The sequence below is a fragment of the Populus euphratica genome, unplaced genomic scaffold (genome assembly GCF_000495115.2).
Source record: "Populus euphratica unplaced genomic scaffold, PopEup_1.0 scaffold2181.1, whole genome shotgun sequence".
Classification (NCBI taxonomy): domain Eukaryota; kingdom Viridiplantae; phylum Streptophyta; class Magnoliopsida; order Malpighiales; family Salicaceae; genus Populus; species Populus euphratica.
Window position 1 is genome coordinate 1 of NW_011502018.1, and position 18617 is coordinate 18617.

Consider the following 18617-nt stretch of genomic DNA (forward strand, 5'->3'; position numbering starts at 1 on the left):
ATCGTCACTTACCTGGGATGAGAAGCTGACAGTGATGCTCGTGTCTGATTTGGCGATGACAGATGACAGTGATGCTGGTGACTGGTTTGGTGGTGGTGTTACTGTGGCGGCTCTTCCTCTTCTCTGATGTTTCGGCGTTGGTTTCTCTCCTCTCTTTCTCCTCTGTTTCCCTTTCTCCTTCTGCTCCCAACTGTGTTGTTGTCGACTAGGAATACAATGGCAGCTTGTGGTGGTGGAGAGGACGTGCTCTGTTCCTGGTGGTGTTGTTGCAGCTGGCTGTGGTTGCTCTTCCTCTTCTCTGCCGCTTTTGTGTTATGTCTTCTCCTTGTTCAGTCACCTTGCTTCTTTGTTTCTTCTTCCAAACGACAGTTCTAAGGGCAAGGTGGGTGGTTCTCGATGGTAGTGTTGTTTCAAACGGTGGAAAGAGACGAGAGAGAGAGGTTATCGTTCTTCTCCTAAAAAAAAATTGTCCCCTCCCCCTCTGTTGTAGCTGCTAAGAGCAGTATTTATAGGCGAAGGAGGAGCAGGGAAGGCGTCGCTGCACATGGGGAGCAGACGACGTGGGGCTCTAGTTTTGGGAGTAGCATGCAGTCATTGTTTCTAGTTTTAAGAAGGCGTGGGCCTCCAGTCATTGTTTCTAGTTTTAAGAAGGCGTGGGGCTCCAACAGCATGCGGGAAGAGGCGGGAAGAGGAACAGTATCAAAACGACACTGTTCAGTTTCTTTTTTTTTTAATTATTATTTATTTATTTTTATTTTTATGGGGGCCCAAAATGGGTTATAACAGTTATAATGATAATTTTTTTTCTTACCTTTATACCCTCCTTCCACATTGTTCACCTTGGAATCCTTCTTTTTCCCAGTAAAACCTTTTTTCTCAGTAGGCTTTAACATTCTCCTCATTCTTATTGCTTATTCTATCCTCTCAGCGATAGTTATAGCATAATAGAAATGCTGAGTTGAACTACCCACTAGGTGTTCAAAGTAAAGAGATTTAAAGTGTTAGAAAATAAAGTGACCATTTCTTTTTCTAACAAAGAGGGTTGCACATGAGATGCTTTTTCACACCATCTCAAAGCATATTCTTTTACAGTCTCTTTGTTGCCCTTCTCCATGACTAACAAGCTTGACCTATCTGGGGCTACCTCCATATTGAATCTATACTGCTCCACAAAAGCTTTTACCAAATCTTTCCACTTTCTGATCTTTGTATTATCTAGCCTTGTATACCAGCTTAACGCTGATCCAGAAAGACTGTATTGAAAGAAATAGATGAGAAGTTTCTCATCATTCACCCCTTCTGCCATCTTATTACAATAAAATTTAAGATGAGTGACTGGGCATTCAGTTCCAGTATACTTGATAAATTCTGGTACCCTAAATTCTTTGGGTACAGCTACATTTGAGACTAAACACATCTCTGTAGCATAAACGGGATCATATAAGTCTGCCCCTTTGACTGCCCTCAATCCTTCTTCCAGAGCAGTCAATTTATCATAATCAACATGTTTAGAGAATCTCATCCTATGTGAGTCATTAGTTGTCAAGTTTACAATCAACACTTGTGCTGGTGGAACATTGGTAATGAACTATTATTCAAATGAAAAGGGATTTGCCCCTAAATTTTGAGACGTGAATACAAAAGGAGTTGCTGGCATAAATACAAATGGAGTTGCAACTGCTGGTTGAGTAGAGATATCCTCTCCGGACTTGGATACTAGGGTCTGCTCAAGTAGACTTGTAAGTCGTGCAATATCATTTTTCATGCTCTCCAACTCCTTTTGATAGTGAGCCTCTAGATGTGCTCTTTCTTCGTTCTCCATTATCTTCCTTCGTAGTCGAGTGTAATGAATTTTATGGTCTTTTGGGGGACCTATATTTCAACCTGAATGAATGCAAGTGAAATGAATGAAATGCACAAATGGATGCAAAATGCCATATGGATGATGCATGCTTGTTATTTGTTTTAGGTTTTCCTTTAACTTATGATGAGGAACAGACCAGATCAGATTCTCTTAAGAAAGTTTTCTCTGAGGACTCCAAACCTACAAGAACTTGAACCGATTTAAGCGAGAAATTTGATGCTATAAATCAAAATCAAAATAAACATTTTTCATAATGAAAAGATGATGAAATTGTCTTTTATTGATTTACAATATTAGAATCATAACAAGTTAATCTTTCCAAAGCCTTGGACCGTCATATGCTGAGATCTCATTAATTCCATCTCTGATCAACCCAAAAAACTGATGGAATTCATTTCTAGTCATTGGCTCATCATCTATTATTTGTTGGGCTATGTCTCTTAATTCTAAAGCATAATTCTTGGCATCATCTGCTTGTACATAATAACACATAACTTCAGAAGCCCAATATTCTGCTTCTCTTTCTGCATTTTCTTTTTCTGATGATAAGGTTTGCTCAATGAAAAGCAAATGGTCCACCTACTCATCTAAATTGGCAATTAATGTATCTTGATTTTGACACTATTCCTGAAGTAATTTATTTGCCTCTTCCAACTTTAATGTCATTTCCTCAACTTTTGATGCTCTTCTAACCCAGCTCTTCATGTTAACATTTTGCTTCCTCTTATCTTCTGACAGAAGAACATATTTTTCTTATAGTTGCTAGAACTCAAGTTATTGATGTTATAGCTGAGCTGACAAGTCATCCTTTTCCTGTTTTGTGATAGCCAAAGTTTTTTCTCGAATGGCTAGATTAGATGCTAACTTTTTTTTTTAGCCCCTAACTCTTCCACTTCAGCATTCAAACTTAGGTTATAAGATTCTTGTTAGGCGCGGACTTCTTTGTGTATATCTTCAGCAAACCGAATCAAAGACCTGGATGACCCTTCAAAAGGAGGAACTTTGTATCCTTTCCCTCTCTTCTTTTGCCACATTAGATATCCTTTAGTTTTTTTTCCTTCTACACTCTTAGCAGAAGTAACCCTACCAGGATGTTTTCATGCCTTCTTCACTGATTCTAATAATTTCTTCGAGGTCTTGAAATCTTCATAAAATATTGTCAATTTGGTAGTTCTTGGAATAAACTGCTCAAATCCAAACTGTCGTAAAACCATATTGGGACAATAACTAATACAGCAGCGGGCTCCTATCAACGAGACCCATGGGTACTCACCACAATATGCTAGATAAGATTTGAAGTAAGAATATCGACTCCTCCAATGAAATTGAGATTTACTTAGACTTAGAAACATTGATTCTCATGTAGTTCTTCCTACTTCATGCAAATGTTTTTCAGCAAAATTCACCAACTTAGAATAAAGATGTCATGGGGTACCAACCAAACCTGAAATCTTCCCCTCAATCATATGACTCATAATCCAGACAAACAACATCTTAAACAACCCTTTCTGGCTATTTGTTCCCACCAAATGTTAACGTATAAATTGACTGTGAGTCATATGAAAATGGAAAGATAATAAGATGGCCAACAATTTCGGCCAACACTGTCTTGAAAGAAATTGATTCCATACTTGAGAATCGGGTTTTGAACCCATGAACAATGACATGATAAGATGGGTGTTGGACTCGTGTCGTTATTTCTTTTATATTTATTTTTGTTTTTTTCTTTGTTTTTTTTACATGCAAATTTTTTTTATATAAAATATCAAAAATAACAAAAAACAATTACTCAAGTGCCATTGTATAGGTAAAAGACTGAAATATCCTTGAATTTATCAGAAATTTATGAAAATGCCACTAACGACGCGTGTGCCTCACGCGCGGTTACTCTTGGAGGCAGCGAAATTTCCCAGCGAGATTCCAGCCAACAGATGGTTGATTCTGGTAGATCTGAGGGAGAGGATTCTGATGACAGTGGTTTCGACTTTCGTTGATGGCTGATGAGGGAGAATAGTCGATTTGAAGCTTCGAGTGGCCGATGACAGTCGCAGCCTTTTTCTAGCCAGATGAGGCGGCAAAAACATGTAAAACTATCGGGGTTTTGCTTCAGAAGGGGCGATTCACCTTTTTGGGGTGGTTTGGCGACTTAAAACGGCAAAAAATGGGAGATCGGATGAGAGAGAGAGAATTACCGGCGAGAGGAGAGAGAGGCTCCAAGATGTTGCTACGGTGTGAACGCGAGCATGGTGCATCGATGCCTCTAAAGGCTATGAACGGTTGGATCACGGATGAACTGATACTGCGACTGTGATTGACTTGATCTGCAAGTTGATCAGAGGGTCCGGATGGGCTGAGTTGTGATCCGATGTGGCGCGATGCATCGAGTATTTGGTACACCTGATGACGTGGCACAACAGGATCAAATGGCAGATTATTTTAAGGCTGAGATGAATTTGGGTTTTAATCTAGTGTGGTAAGCCCTATTGTATCCTATTAAATCAAAAACTCAGATTTAAACACTATTGGATCTAACGGTTAGGATATTTTTGGTATTTTTCAAATTGTTTTTTTTTTTAAATCAATATCTTACTCGCGTGAAAAAAAAGTAGAAAAAATATGAATAATGTCTAAATAATAAACATAAATAGTTAGCTCTTTCTCGGATTTTTTCTTCTTTTTTTTCTTCTTCTCCTCTCTGGCATATTTTCACTGGCTATTTATAGCCAATGAAAGGGGGACATAAAATCATGTGATGTGCAAAATTTCAATGTTACAGCTGCACCGCCTACCATTAGCAAAAATCCCTCGCCTATTATGACAAAACTGTATTATTTTTTTTGTTTTATTATATATAATAATAATAAATATTTATAGGGGTAAAATTAAAAACTCAAATCAGTATTAGAAAAAGCTCGTTTCAACCGCTAAAAATAAATTTTAATTACTGAAAATTATATTGGAACATAAAAAATCTTTATATGGGTATCAACTCGGTGGACTGGGTTTTTGACCAAAAATAACAATTTTGACCAAAAATAGCCTAAAACTCATTTTTTATCCCAGTCAACATGGATTTGACTTGAAACTGCCCGAAACTTATTTTTTATCCCGGTCGACATGGTTTAACCCGTGTTGACTCGGTGGACTCGGTTTTGACCGAAAATAACGGTTTTAACCCGAAACAGCTCGGAACTCATTTTTTATCCCAGTCAACATGGTTTAACATGTATTGACCCAGTGGACTCGGTTTTGATCAAAAGATGCGGTTGACCCGAGAAAATATATTTTAAACTTTTTATTTTTATTTTTTTTGTTATGAATAATAAAATAAAATAACATTCGAGAAAATCTTAGTGAATCCAAAATTGGGTTACAACAATACATATCCTTTGTCGACACTCATCTTGCCCAAGCTTTGTTGTGTAAGCCTGTAACTGGAGTTGTTGTAAGGTTTGCCAATAATGGCCGATACAGATTGCAATTTGAGGGGCAGCATATTTTGTTGTAATTTGAACAAATGAGGTGGCTAAATTAGCTGGCCATGGCTGTGTCCCTTTTGCAGCCCAAAAATTGACAATAAAGAGGAGTCTCTACAATTACATTGGTAGGACTCCGTTTAAATCAGCATGGATAGATAAATTCATTTTGTTATTATTGAAACTTAGTTGATGAATTATTCTTTTTGCACCTTAGATTTCAATGGTCGTGGAAAGCAATTCAGCAATCATTTACTAAGCTCGTTTCTGAATTGTTAGCTTGTTCTGAAGTCAATTTCTTTTCCTAAAATTATAGGCTGTCCTTGTTTACAGGCTCGGAATGAAGAGTTTTCTGCTGTCTTTAACCTTCAAGATTACAAAGGTAGGTTTTTTCTTGTATAATTGTTGTTTCAATACTGTCTGAATGGGTTTCTTGAATGGAAATGTTAATTATGCATGTATTTGATCTACATGTTGATGTCCTTTTTGTTTAAATACTGCAGAGTTTATAATTCCACTATGTTGCTTATTTTGCTCTCTCTAGAAATTGGAACACGATCATTCTATCAAACCATTGTTACAAATAAATAAATAAAAATGTGTGTGTGTGTGTGTATTCTACACTTCTATGAAAATGACATGAAGAATTTAATTTTATAATACTTGATTAGTTTCCATCCCTAGGCTTTCTGATGATATGTTTTTCTTGAAGGTGGCTAGTTTATCTCAAAATGAGAGATCATATTCTTGTTTCAGAGCTGCGCTTGACCTTCACATTCATTGGGTAAATGAAACGCATGCTCCTTTGACACAAATCTCCCTCACAATTTGTTTCAGCATCTCGTGAGAAGTGTTACAAGCAAATACAGGCTGCCATAGTCAAGTATCGAGAAATAAAGAAGAACATCAACGAGGGATTGAAGTTTTATGTTAGTCTTCAGGTAAACACTTCTCTGTTGCATATATCTGTGCTGTTCAGGATGTGAAGTCCTGAACTTATGATCAAGTAGAACATGCTCACTTCTTTAAAGTGCCTACTGCAATTATTTTATTTTCTTCCTGTATGCTTTTAAATTTTACATCCAATGTCCATGCCTTTCCTTTGTCTCAGGCACTATGAATTATTTTTTTATGGGTTTTAAACTAGTTTAGCTGGGTTACTTTCCGAAGGGTTGATACAAGAAATATATTTGTGAAACAGGATGCCATCACCAATATCAAACAGCAGTGCAGTGATTTTGTGATGACCAGAAATATCCAGTGTCAAGAAATGATTGAAGATGTACAAAGACAAATGGCTGGACTAAGTTTTCAAGACCATAAGAATGCAGGCTCATACAGCTATCCTGCAGTAAACCAGCCCCATCAAACTCAAAGATCCAGTTCACATCCTCCATCAGATCCTCAAAATGTTCCGCATCCGCATCCTCAGCCCCAGACACAGTACTTTCAGCCTCCTGGGCAGTCTACAATACCTGGTTATGCTCACCCTCCTCCCCCTTACACAACACCACTGCAGCCGCCACCTTATCATATGCCCCCTGCTCCAGGTGCTCCTTACCCGCCTCGACAGGTTCAGCAACCACCAACAAACCAGGAGTATGGTCACCCTGCCTATCCAGGGTGGCGGGGCCCATACTACAATGCCCATGGACAACAACCTGGATCTCTTGCTCGGCCTACTTACACTAATCCAGGTCCATACCCTCCCCCTCACCAAGACTATTATAAACAATAGTTTTCTTTTGACTTAATAATTTGATCATCTATCGTGTGTTATTTTTGTTGCTTGATCTCATCCTTGGTGGGATAGATTGGATTTAGCTAGAGCATTTGGTTGCAAAGTGTGATTATCATGAATAACCATTGGCTTTGAATAATCTCTGTACATGTTATGCATGTGTATATCTTGTTAATTCAAACATACAGAGGTGATGCAGTATAAAGATAAATTTCCATTAATTTATTTGTAATTTTATTACTTCATTGCTTTATTGCACCTTGGAACTTGATGTATTGTTTGGGTTTGGTTGGTGTGAACGTGCTTCTAAGCCATTCGATCAATATTCCACGACAACCAAGAGTTTAGATTGAAAATTACATGGGGTTTGGGATGTTCAATGCAATCAATTGCTAAAACATTCCATCACATGTAAGAAATGTGCTTACTAGCCTTTCCCCTATTGTTTAGCTAGTTACTAACCATTTAACCGCCATTCGCGGGTTATAATTTATTTAAAAAAAATATTGGGTATGCAGTTTGTTATAATGTGTTTTTTTATATAAAAAAATTTAAAATATAAATTAAAAAGTTTATGCAAGATCAAGATATTCTATAAAATAAAATGAGATATCTATCTATTTATGTTTATTAAATTTATTTATTTAAATAAATAAAAGATAAATCTATATTCTAAAAAATATATGACTTAAAAGATAAACAAACTAATTGAATAAAAAATATCATGATATGTATTCATTTGTGTTTATTAAACATGTCAATAATATAATTTTAAAATAAATATTTTTTATTTTAAAAAATAAACTTTGTATTAAAAAAAATTATTAATAAATTAGAATGATACCTTGAAAAATAAAATAAAAATAAAAATTATATTCTTTTCAAAAATCAAGTAAAAAATGAAAAATATTTTATTAAATATAAACCAAATTATTTTTAATTAATTTCAATTAAAACTCAATATTTGCCGCATCCCAAAGATATTTTTAACTAGTCTAAAATTAAAAAAGTTAAGGTGAAAAATTGTCATCAGACCTTGAGAGGGCCACCACATAAGGGCTTCTTATGGTTTTTTTTTTTTAATCTTATTTAAGTCTTCCTATATTTTATTTGGTTTACCCCTTATTATTTTTTTAATAAAAACAATAATGCGTAGCCTGCCTTTTCAATTTTTTATTATCAAATAGATAATCAAAAAATTAAAATGAGGTCTTTTAATTAAAAAATATTTTGTAACCTATTTTAACTTTAAAAAATCTAGAAAACACTCTTGTAATCTCAATAAATTAATTTCTCAATTCAAAATACCTTTAAGATCCCATTTGTTTCATAAAAAGTATTTTTTTTTAACTATTTTTCAAAAAAATTATGTTTGTTTTTCAATAAAAAATTTAGTCAATAAAAAATATTTTTCAGTTAAAAAAATGACTCGGTTTGCAGAAAAATATTTTCTTTTTATTTTAAGTGAAAAATACTTTTTAAAAGTTGTGAAAAATTTAAAACTATCATGTTATTTGCTGATTATATCAAACTTAGTTCTTAAACTTTTGATTGCTATATATTTAGTTTTAAATTTTTTTTCTATTCACCCTTTAGAATTTGATTTTTATATTAATTTTTATTCTTATTTTTATGATTTTTATTTGTTTTTTTCTTATCATTTTTTTAATTGAAATATTTTATCTATCATATTTAATCCTCATTCTTTTTATTGTTATTTATTTTATTTGAAATAATTTATAAAATTATAATTTTTTTAATTTAATTATCTTTCAACTTTTTTATCTGTTAGATTTGATATTTATTACTTTGATTGTTATTTATTTTATTTGAGATAATCTATGAAATTATATATTTTTTAATTTTATTCTCATTTAACTTTTTAATTGGTAAGATTCTTTCCTCATTATTTTAATAAATATGAAAAAAATATTAACAATTTATTTTCCAGCTTATTTTTCATGATATAGTTAAACACTGGAAAATATTTTCCAACTTATTTTTTATGATGCTACTAAATATAAAAAAAATAATTCACTTTTCAGGAATGTATTTTCTAAAAAAATTACTTTAAAAAAAAATTACTTTCCAAAAAATAAAAAGAACCTAAATTAATCCAAAAATACAAATAAAATTAAAAGATTTTTCTTACTCAATCTTAATTTGCATTTTTTTTACGTGGCAAAATGAAGGGAAAAAACTCAATGGAACTCCTATCATAAAATAAAACTCATTAACATAAATAATAACATTTTCTTTTGTCGTGTTGTGGACAAGAAATGAATTTTTTATCCTTTTTTAGTTTCTAACATCTTTTCTTTTATCTCTTAAAAGAAGCTGTTTGAGAACACGGTCATTCTCAAAAAATTCAATTTTTTTACTAAAAATGAATTTTTTTTATTATGTTTTGGATTATTTTGATGCACTGATCTTAAAAATAATTTTTAAAAAATAAAAAAAATATCATTTTGAGGCATTTCAACACAAAAGGTATTTGAAAAATAATTTCTAAAAATGAATTTTTTGGTTATGTTTTGGATCGTTTTGATGTACTGTTCTCAAAAATAATTTTTAAAAAATAAAAAAAATATCATTTTGATGCATTTTGGCACGAAAATTACTTTGAAAAACAATTACAATTATACTTCCAAACAAGCTACTTAGAGACTTAAAAATAAATAAAATAGAATTTTATACGAAAAACCCAAAAACATGAGAACTAAATATAACTTTATCATGCGAATTTGAGAAAGGCCATCATAGTATTTTTTTTGTTTTCTCATATTAGTTCTTAGTCTTTTAATTATATCTTAATGCTAAAAACTAAAATCATATCTTATTAAATTGACCAATAATTAAACTCTAAAATCTTATGAAAACTTTAATATCTTAAAAAACACAAAGAATAGATATTATCACTTAACAAAAATAAATAACATAACATAAAAAAAAATGAAATTAAAAAAAAAAAAAACATAATACTAAACTCACAATAAACTGTAAGATAATGAGCTGGCATTTTAGTTTTTTGTTTTTAATTATAATATAATTATAACTAGTTGTAACCCAATAGCTTTGTATTATTAGGATTTTGTTTTCTTTCCCGTTTCTTTTGGAATTCCTATTTTGTACGGCACACAGGGGCGCCCCATGCATCTACCTACGTAAGAACCCATGCTCTAGATGTTAGACATATGAATTCTAAAGATTTTTTTTTTTAGAAACATAATAATACTTTAATTTTATAAAAAATTATAGTCAGAAAAAAGAAAAAACTAGAACTTTTTATTCATATGACATATTTTTTAATCCAAAAAACTGGAAATATACTAAATTTGAAAAATATATTATAAAAATTTTTCATAATTTTTCTTTACAAGTTTCTCATTTTTTCTAAATAAAGAAAAGACAGACAATATTTTTTTATATACAAGCATTTAAAAATATATATAAAAAAAAAGATTATTGTTTCTTACATTTGTATATTCAGTTAGTGTCATAAATATAATTTTTATTATAAATATAATATAAATATTTTTTGAGCTAACAATATAATTTTTCATGGTAGTTTTTAATTTGAATGGAAAAAATATATAATTAGATTATTTCAAATACAAAATATTAAGGTGATTGTTATAAAATATGGTTTTGATTTTTTATGAAAAATAGTTGTAATCTTGATATATTTCTTATTTTTCTGGTGTAAAATTTATATTCATTTTTAATAAATATTGAATATATTTTTAAACTTTTTCATTGAAAAAGAAAAACCAGAAAAGAAAAGGAAAAATAAAAATTGAAAAGAAAAACGGTTTTAACGCACCTCCAGTTTTCTTGTGTACTCAAGAACACCCCCTGGATGAGTTAAGGGACTGTCCCCTTCTATTGTTTCTGCTTGTTCTATACCTGATACTGAACACTGCAATTTCAGACGCTAGCTCACTTCCTCGGAAGTTTTCATTGGTGTTTAGAGCCTCCCATCACGGGAAAGGCTGGTGTTCCAGCTACTTTATGTGGGTTCTTGAACGGGATTATGAGGTCAGCGGCTATAAGCGTATTAATTTAAGAGAGCATGACACCCATATCCATCACGTAAGAGTGTTTAAGATATATCCTGCGGAACCAGTGGATTGATGATCAGACACCTGCACATCCTGCTATAAGAAAATGGCAGGCTACCAAAATCAGAAAGAGAGGGGGGTGGGCGGGATTCCTCAAGTACTCAAGGCGGCAAAATCTGCCAGTTTAGTTCAAGTTTCCTGTTTTTTCAGGGGTTTTTACCGTTACTGCATTTGAGATTCGCAGAATCGCTCAAATTGCTTTCAAGAAAAAAGATGTTTGCAGTGCATGATCACCAGTGCATTGGCGTTTGGTTTCACTAGTTTTGTTGTCTTGTATTTAGGTTACTCGAGTTTTCACTTTTATCTTATTATTATATATTATCATCTTGTACATTAGAGGACGATACACATTGAAGAAGTGGCTTTCATCTCTAGCTATTTGTCTGTTTGCCTTAGTTGGCAAAGCTTTACAAGTTCAGGCCACCAGTTTATTCATTTTAATTTACTATTTTATTCTAAGCATCCTTGAGCTGTCTACCCTCAGGACTCATATCTTCTGAATGACAAGATTAACACCGTGCTCGGGCTCCAAAAGCAAACCCAACGTAGGGGAGTGACGATAGTTTGTGGAGATGCTAAGATTGAAATTGGATAAGATCATAGCAAGCAAGACTTTCAATTGTATCATCCCTAATTTATTGCCGGGACACAGCCGAGCCCCAACTCCGAAAGGTATATAGGCATGTGAAGACTTGCATGCACCTGAAACTCCGTCAATGAACCTTTCAGGATTGAACTTGTCTGCGTCAGGCCCCCAAAGGTCAGGGTCGCGGTGCAATGCTGGTGCCCATATCCAAATGTTTACACCTTTTGGAACCTGCATATCACAAAGCTTCACATCTTGCAGGGCTCGCCTTGATACCAACGCCACTGGCGGGTAAAGCCTCAGCACCTCTAATATCACCATCTTTAACTGCAGTTAATTAAGTGTATATTGAAGTTAAAATGACTAATCTGTGCTTTTTAATGGACCAATCAGCTACCTACCACTTTCATCTTGCCAAGCATATTGAAATTCGGGAGATGACCACCACAGACTTGCTTAACTTCGGACCGGGCACGAGCTTGCCATTCAGGATTTGAAGCTAACAGCATTAAACCCCACATTGCAGAAATAGCAGTCCCCTCAGAGGCAGCGAGCAACATATCCTTGCAGTTATCAACTATGAACTCATGAGCATTTGATGGACCAGGCCCATCATTTTCGGAACCTTCCAAGATCACTTGCAATATGTCCTTAGTTGTGCTAGATCCACAGCGGTCCTTGGCTATGTCCAAAATCATCGAATGGATCTCCTTTGCCAATCTCCAAGCATTTCTATTTGCTTTAGTAGGAAGATATCTGATTCAAGGACAAAAAAATGAGTGCAATTGGCAACCCACCATTGCTTAATTACATATATGTATATACAAGGATATCGAGGAGAGGAGAGGACTTGCCTCAAGAATGGAATCCCAATTGTCGTTGCTGTTCCCATTGCCTTAAAAAGAGTGTGACACCTTGCAGTTACGTTCATTCCTCTACAATGATCATGCCCGAACATAAGCTTTGAGATTATGCAGGAGGTGAAGCTTCTCATGTGGCCATCCACCATGATATCTGCATCTAATCCATCCTTGGATTCCATTAATATTCTTTCCCATGATTTAATCACAGTGCTACCAGATTCAACAATTATGTTCAAAGTGTCCTGCATAACACAAGGTCCCCACATCATACACTCAGAATTAATTAAGCTGTAAATTCAATTTAAGTCGACCTTGTCCACAGAGAGCCGGGGGCTTAAAATCTTTCTCTGGTGAGACCAAGCCGGTCCATTTGTTGTAATAATGCCTTTGCCTAACAAAACTCCCCTGTCCTTCTGTAGATAAGCAGGTTTTCCCAGGTCCAACGATCTAAAGAGTTTCATTTCCTTCACCATGAAAGGATTAGTGGCGTACAAGAAGTGCAACGTCCCAAGTTTAAACATGTACGTGTTACCTATCAATTTTTAAAAAGTAATTAACCACACCATAATGTTGAAATAATTAATATCCCTAAATAATTTTATGGTAAAAGGAGCACCCATGCACACCAGATGAAAAGAAATGTGACACAGCAAAAGAATTGTATAATCATGCAAGAAAATACCATATTTCTTGCACCACTGCTTGAAACTTGGGAAACCTGAAAAACTGTCGCCTTCTATGCTTGGAGTACTTTCACTTCTATTCTGAACTATAGCTTGCTTAATTTCTGGAATGTTTCCCAGTAAAAAATTAGGCGGGGGACCTCTGATTCCTTGCTTTCTAAGCCTTAGCTCGGGCCTCCACCAGAAAGAGTAGTAGAGATAAACGATCAAGCTCCATGTCAGAAGCAAAACAAGACGAGTGAAATTGTAGGAGATGGGGAACCCTTCCATTGCTAGCTCTTACAGATCGTATAAACCAAAGGAGCTTGGATGCAAGTTTTGTAAATTCTAGGGCGATTTCCAGAGGAATTCATAGTATTTTTTTTATTAACCTCAGAATATATATAGACATTCAGGAATACATCATCTGTTTCAGGGTATGGATTAGTATTTTAATTTTGAAATCAACAATAAAATAAATGTACGTAATATGTTATATATCAGAATATAGATTTGATATGTGTGTGTTGTAATTTTGAAACCAATTACAAAATTAATTGTCAAATCTGATGATTTTAGTCCTTCTACCAATATAAGGACATGACAATGATAGATGATAGAAAAATATCATGATGAATACTTAAAAAATCTAGCTACTACAAAGAATAATTGAAGTTTGATAAGATTTGGAGAGAAGATTATAGATTTCACATGCATGCATCCGTTTATAATTTTTCACTCACACGTAATTAAATTTGTTTTCTGATTGCAAAGAAAAAAAATGCATATTAAGTTTATTAATTTTTCACAACAAGGAATATACTATCAATTTAAGCAATTTTATCATTAAACTATTATATTTTAAGCAAATATTGTCCTTGATTTAATAACTTGTAGAAATAAAAAATAAAAGAGTAATTAATCTAAAATATATATAATAAAAAACAAAATAGATATCTTATTCTCATTTAATATTTATGAGCATATTTTTGCATATTATATTCATATAAAATAATTCACAGTGTAATTATTAATATTATCATAAAAAACTATAATTTTATTTGAAAATTATGGAGAGCTAGATAATAATTTAAATATCATTTTAATTATTTTATTTAAACATCTTTTATTCAAAATTAAAAAAACAATTTCAGAAAAAAAGTTAATATTAAAAGGGGCTTCTAAGGATGACCTTGTGCTCCTAGCCTTAACAAAATCTCAAGAATGCCCGATTCTTTTTTAAATGGATGGACAACCTATGTCCTTTTTTTAACACATCATTCAACTAATTTTTTTTTTTTAATAAAATAGATGATATATTTCCCGATTAGACAAATGACATATTGTCATCTAGTTTGAAAGTAGATGATATATTTCCCGATTAAACAAATAATATATTGTCATCTAGTTTAAAAGTAGATGATATATTTCTCGATTAGACAAATGACATATTGTCATCTAGTTTGAATTTGATATATTGTTATCTAGTTTGAATTTGAGCCACTTGATGGTTGAAAACTCAGGAATTAGATTCTTAAATTTTTTTAATAAAAAAACCTATTAACCTATTTACCTTGATGGTTGAAAACTCAGGAATTAGATTCTTGAATTTAAAAAAAAAAACCTATTAACATATGTAAATTTATTTTAACTTAAAAACTCATCATATTGATCAAAAACCAAAAAACAAAAAACAAAAAGATTGAATAATAAAACTTGAGCTTCAATCTATTTTTTCTAATAAGATGAAACCTTCGAACCACTTTCATAAAGCTTCATTCTTGAAAGACGAACCAATTGATCCTTCTTTATCAAAATATTATTTACCAACCCCTTTCTCTTCTTTTCTATTCTTTCAATGTCTCTCTCCTTTTAAACAACATTGTGGGGGTAAAACATGATAAAAATGAAATGTAGAATCAAAATATAAAATTAAGAAATAATAGGGATCAAAAAATGCTTAAACTAAAACTTTATGGATCAAACTAAATTTGTCCACATAATTTAACAGTGGGCTATGTGTTTTTTTTTAGGTTTATTTTGAACCTTGTTTTTTTTTTTAACAATCAATCATTTTAAATTTTATCTTGTAAAATTATTTTTTAATTTGACTTCATAATTTTTAACTATACCATGTGTATACATGAAAGTATATAAAAAGAAGTATCATTTTAAATTATTATCGTAAAATTATTCTTTAATTTGATTTCATAATTTTTAAAGACATTGTGTATACGTCAAAGTGTGTAAAAAGAAGTATTTAAATTCTTTCTTGTAAAATTATTTTTTAATATGAGTTCATAATTTGTTAAGACATTGAGTGTACATCAAAGTTGATAAAAATAAGTAGACATTAACACATAAATGATCATTTAAGAGGATGAAATTAAAAAAAAAATAGCAAAAAAACTTTGTTTCTTGAACAGTTCTGTTTATAATAAACCATGTCTATTATTGCTACAATAGGCTACATGGAAAAAAAAAAAAAAAAGAGTAAAAAGACATTGTGTTTAAGGTTTTTACTTGTAATATGAGCTACTCAATGACCTAAAACAACCGGAGGTTTAATAACTAGTTATAGTATAAGATTGCATGGAATATGGACATAGTGTGTTCATATGTTTTTTTATATTATGGATACACATTCCTCGACACGACACTATCCAGAGTGCACGGTTATTTTTAAAAGTCAAATCATGGGAAAAAGCTTTCTAACTTAAAATTTTTATTTGATTGTATATTTATAGTTGAGAAATACAAATAATAGTATTCAACGATGTTTTGTTTTTCTAATTAACTCTTTACTATTTAACTATTGATAACTGAGCTACCAACTCACTTGCACGCAGTGTGTCCATATATATGTATTCATATGTAGTTTTATACACGTGATTGTAATAAAGTTAGTTTTGCTTTCCTCTATGTTTTTTCCGAGTGTCCAAAGTGTTAATTAATATCTATAACATTCACGGTATACTAACTTCCTTTCGTAACAACATGATCCAAACTGGTTGTATATATATGATGTTGATTTGGTTATTAATTCCTCATTGGAGTAACCAGGTCGCTCTTTGGTTATATATGATGTTTGAGGTAAAAAAAAAACGAGTAATTTTTCTCACCATGTGTTTAATCAATCTATTGCATGTATTTTATTTATTAAAAAAAGCAAACATTTCATGTTTCAACATCTATAAAAGTACTAATTAAATTGTTGTATTTGTTGCACTTTTTCAGTAAAAGTAATTAAATTGTCAGACGATAACAAAGATTGACATGCATACGTGTGTGTACATTAGTTTTGGTGCCCGTGCTTCACAACCAATATTAAATATTATTGTATATTAATACAAATATGGTGTTTTGTTAGTGTATTATGTTATTTAAGTGTATTATGAAAGTATGTTTGATGTTATTTGCAAGTAGAGTAGATTGTATATAATATTTATAAACTGATGCAAAAGAAAATGAATTGAAAGAAAAACATATATACAAAAATATTTATAAACTTATACAAAAATAGATGTTAGCATATGAACGTGATAGGATCTGCCAAGCAAAAAGAGATGTTGCAGCTAAAAAAACAAAAGTTATGAGCTTTAATAGTGTCCTCGATTTGAATTTTGTCGGTGAAGCAGAGATTCAAAGCAACATTGTTAATATTGTAGTTGTATGTCTAAATCAAAGGTCACGTGGAGTAAAAAAGAGTAAGTCATCTCTTTAAGAGTGAATAATAACGAAAAAACGATATAAGTTTAATATATAGAGGGACAATTAAACATATGCATATGATTATTTGATTCGTGAAGGAATTAAACATATGCATGTGATTATTTGATTAATGACACTGGTTAGAACATTTATGATCATCAACATTTATGATCATCATTGTATATATTTAACCCTCTTTTCAATTTACTGTCATGGGTATTGTAATGGTGTTAATTTCGTCAGGGTACACTGACAAAAATAACACTGAAACAGCACAGTGGGCAGAGACAACTTGTAGGATAGTATTGAAATCAACAGTGTAGATAGAATAGATAGTAGAGACTGACGATTAGTCTAGGCAATGGATGGTCCAAGGCTTAGTGAAAACATTACTAGCACGCATAACAACATGCATGGCAAATTCAGTAGCAATGTATGTCTAACAATTTGGCAGGATATAAGTTGATGTTAGACACAAATTTTGATTTAGATGACAAACAATTCAAGGCATGCAAATACACCTATTCTAGCAGCATGTGAGTTGGCAGAATAAATGGTTTGTTGAGTGATAGACCTTGAGAGATGCAGCAATTGGGACAGTTATTGGCAGTTAACTGTTTTTGACAAAAACAACGATATATGTTCCTAGTCTTTGGGATAGTTTTTGTTGTATTCTTCCATGTATATAGTTTTTACATAGGTTGTATGTAAGTATGTAGTATGCAAATTATATGAGTAGGCAGAACCATTGTATCATAATACACACATAAACGAACTTGTGTATTCTTTTTGTTGAGATTAATAAAATATTAGGATTTTTTCATGTAATTCAATCAGTGTGTTAACTTGTGCATATCCTTTCTGTTGGGTGTGGACACAACATGGTTGGTGGCAGCCATGTTAGACATGGCTAAAGTCAATGGTGGTTGCATGGTGGGTGCCTAACCAAAGAAATTGTTGCCCACCATTGTTGACTAAAGAAGAAGCTTGTCTCCCACATCAGCTATAAATAGAGAGTGTCATTGATAGCTGATGATCACCACGAAATAGAGAGAAACACAGAGAGAGAGCTAAGGGTGAGAGTTGAGTTGAGTAGAGAAATTTTCTCCTCCTCCTTGTTTTGTTGTTTATATTGCTTTTGAGCTTGATTAATACAAACCAGTAGCTCCGTGGAGTAGGCAAGTTGCCGAACCACGTAAATTTGTGTATGTTTGAATGTTTGGATCTCCTAACAACTGGTATCAGAGCTTGTTCTTGAAAGTTTTTGAAAAAGAGGGTGTTTGATCCAAACTCAAAAATCAAAGTTCTCAAAACGTGTTTTTGAACATACCACCGTGAAGAGGACGACGAGAGGAATCCACTAGTGAAAACCCGGCGAAAATCCGACGTCCTGCATGCCGCACGCGCCTGCACGCGCCACCACCAGTACTGTCCACGCGCACAGACGCGTCGTACGCGCTTCACGCGTCTTCCTCGCCGTTTCCTGCAACTCGACTCTGCCACGTCAGCCGTTCGACACAGTCAGCAGCCACGTCACCTGCCACATCAGCCGTTCGACACGGTCAATAGCCACGTCAGACAAAGATCTCTGTG

General features: G+C 32.8%; 2 protein-coding genes across 2 annotated transcripts; one reads left to right on the forward strand and one right to left on the reverse strand.

Annotated features, from left to right (window-relative positions):
* The first annotated feature begins 3715 nt into the window (after window positions 1–3715).
* On the forward strand, window positions 3716–7321 carry LOC105118746 (programmed cell death 6-interacting protein-like). The gene is made up of 4 exons (XM_011016762.1): window positions 3716–3808; window positions 5620–5722; window positions 6178–6281; window positions 6542–7321. The coding sequence occupies exons 1-4, from the start codon at window positions 3716–3718 to the stop codon at window positions 7076–7078; spliced, it is 837 nt and encodes a 278-aa protein (XP_011015064.1). The 3' UTR covers window positions 7079–7321.
* A 4212-nt stretch (window positions 7322–11533) lies between these two features.
* Window positions 11534–13660, reverse strand: LOC105118744 (cytochrome P450 714C2-like). Its single transcript, XM_011016761.1, has 5 exons — window positions 13334–13660; window positions 12963–13183; window positions 12643–12893; window positions 12190–12544; window positions 11534–12115 (listed from the first exon to the last, which is right to left on the reverse strand). The coding sequence occupies exons 1-5, from the start codon at window positions 13602–13604 to the stop codon at window positions 11690–11692; spliced, it is 1524 nt and encodes a 507-aa protein (XP_011015063.1). The 5' UTR covers window positions 13605–13660; the 3' UTR covers window positions 11534–11689.
* Window positions 13661–18617: the final 4957 nt, after the last annotated feature.

Excerpts from the sequence above, each read along its gene's own strand:
- LOC105118744 (XM_011016761.1), bottom strand. The coding sequence starts at position 13,604 with ATGGAAGGGTTCCCCATCTCCTACAATTTCACTCGTCTTGTTTTGCTT. Across the intron at positions 12,894-12,962 it reads CCCGGCTCTCTGTGGACAAG|GACACTTTGAACATAATTGT; the intron begins GTCGACTTAAAT and ends TGTGTTATGCAG. Across the intron at positions 12,545-12,642 it reads ATTGGGATTCCATTCTTGAG|ATATCTTCCTACTAAAGCAA; the intron begins GCAAGTCCTCTC and ends TCCTTGAATCAG.
- LOC105118746 (XM_011016762.1), top strand. The coding sequence starts at position 3,716 with ATGCCACTAACGACGCGTGTGCCTCACGCGCGGTTACTCTTGGAGGCA. Across the intron at positions 5,723-6,177 it reads TAACCTTCAAGATTACAAAG|CATCTCGTGAGAAGTGTTAC; the intron begins GTAGGTTTTTTC and ends AATTTGTTTCAG. Across the intron at positions 6,282-6,541 it reads AGTTTTATGTTAGTCTTCAG|GATGCCATCACCAATATCAA; the intron begins GTAAACACTTCT and ends TTTGTGAAACAG.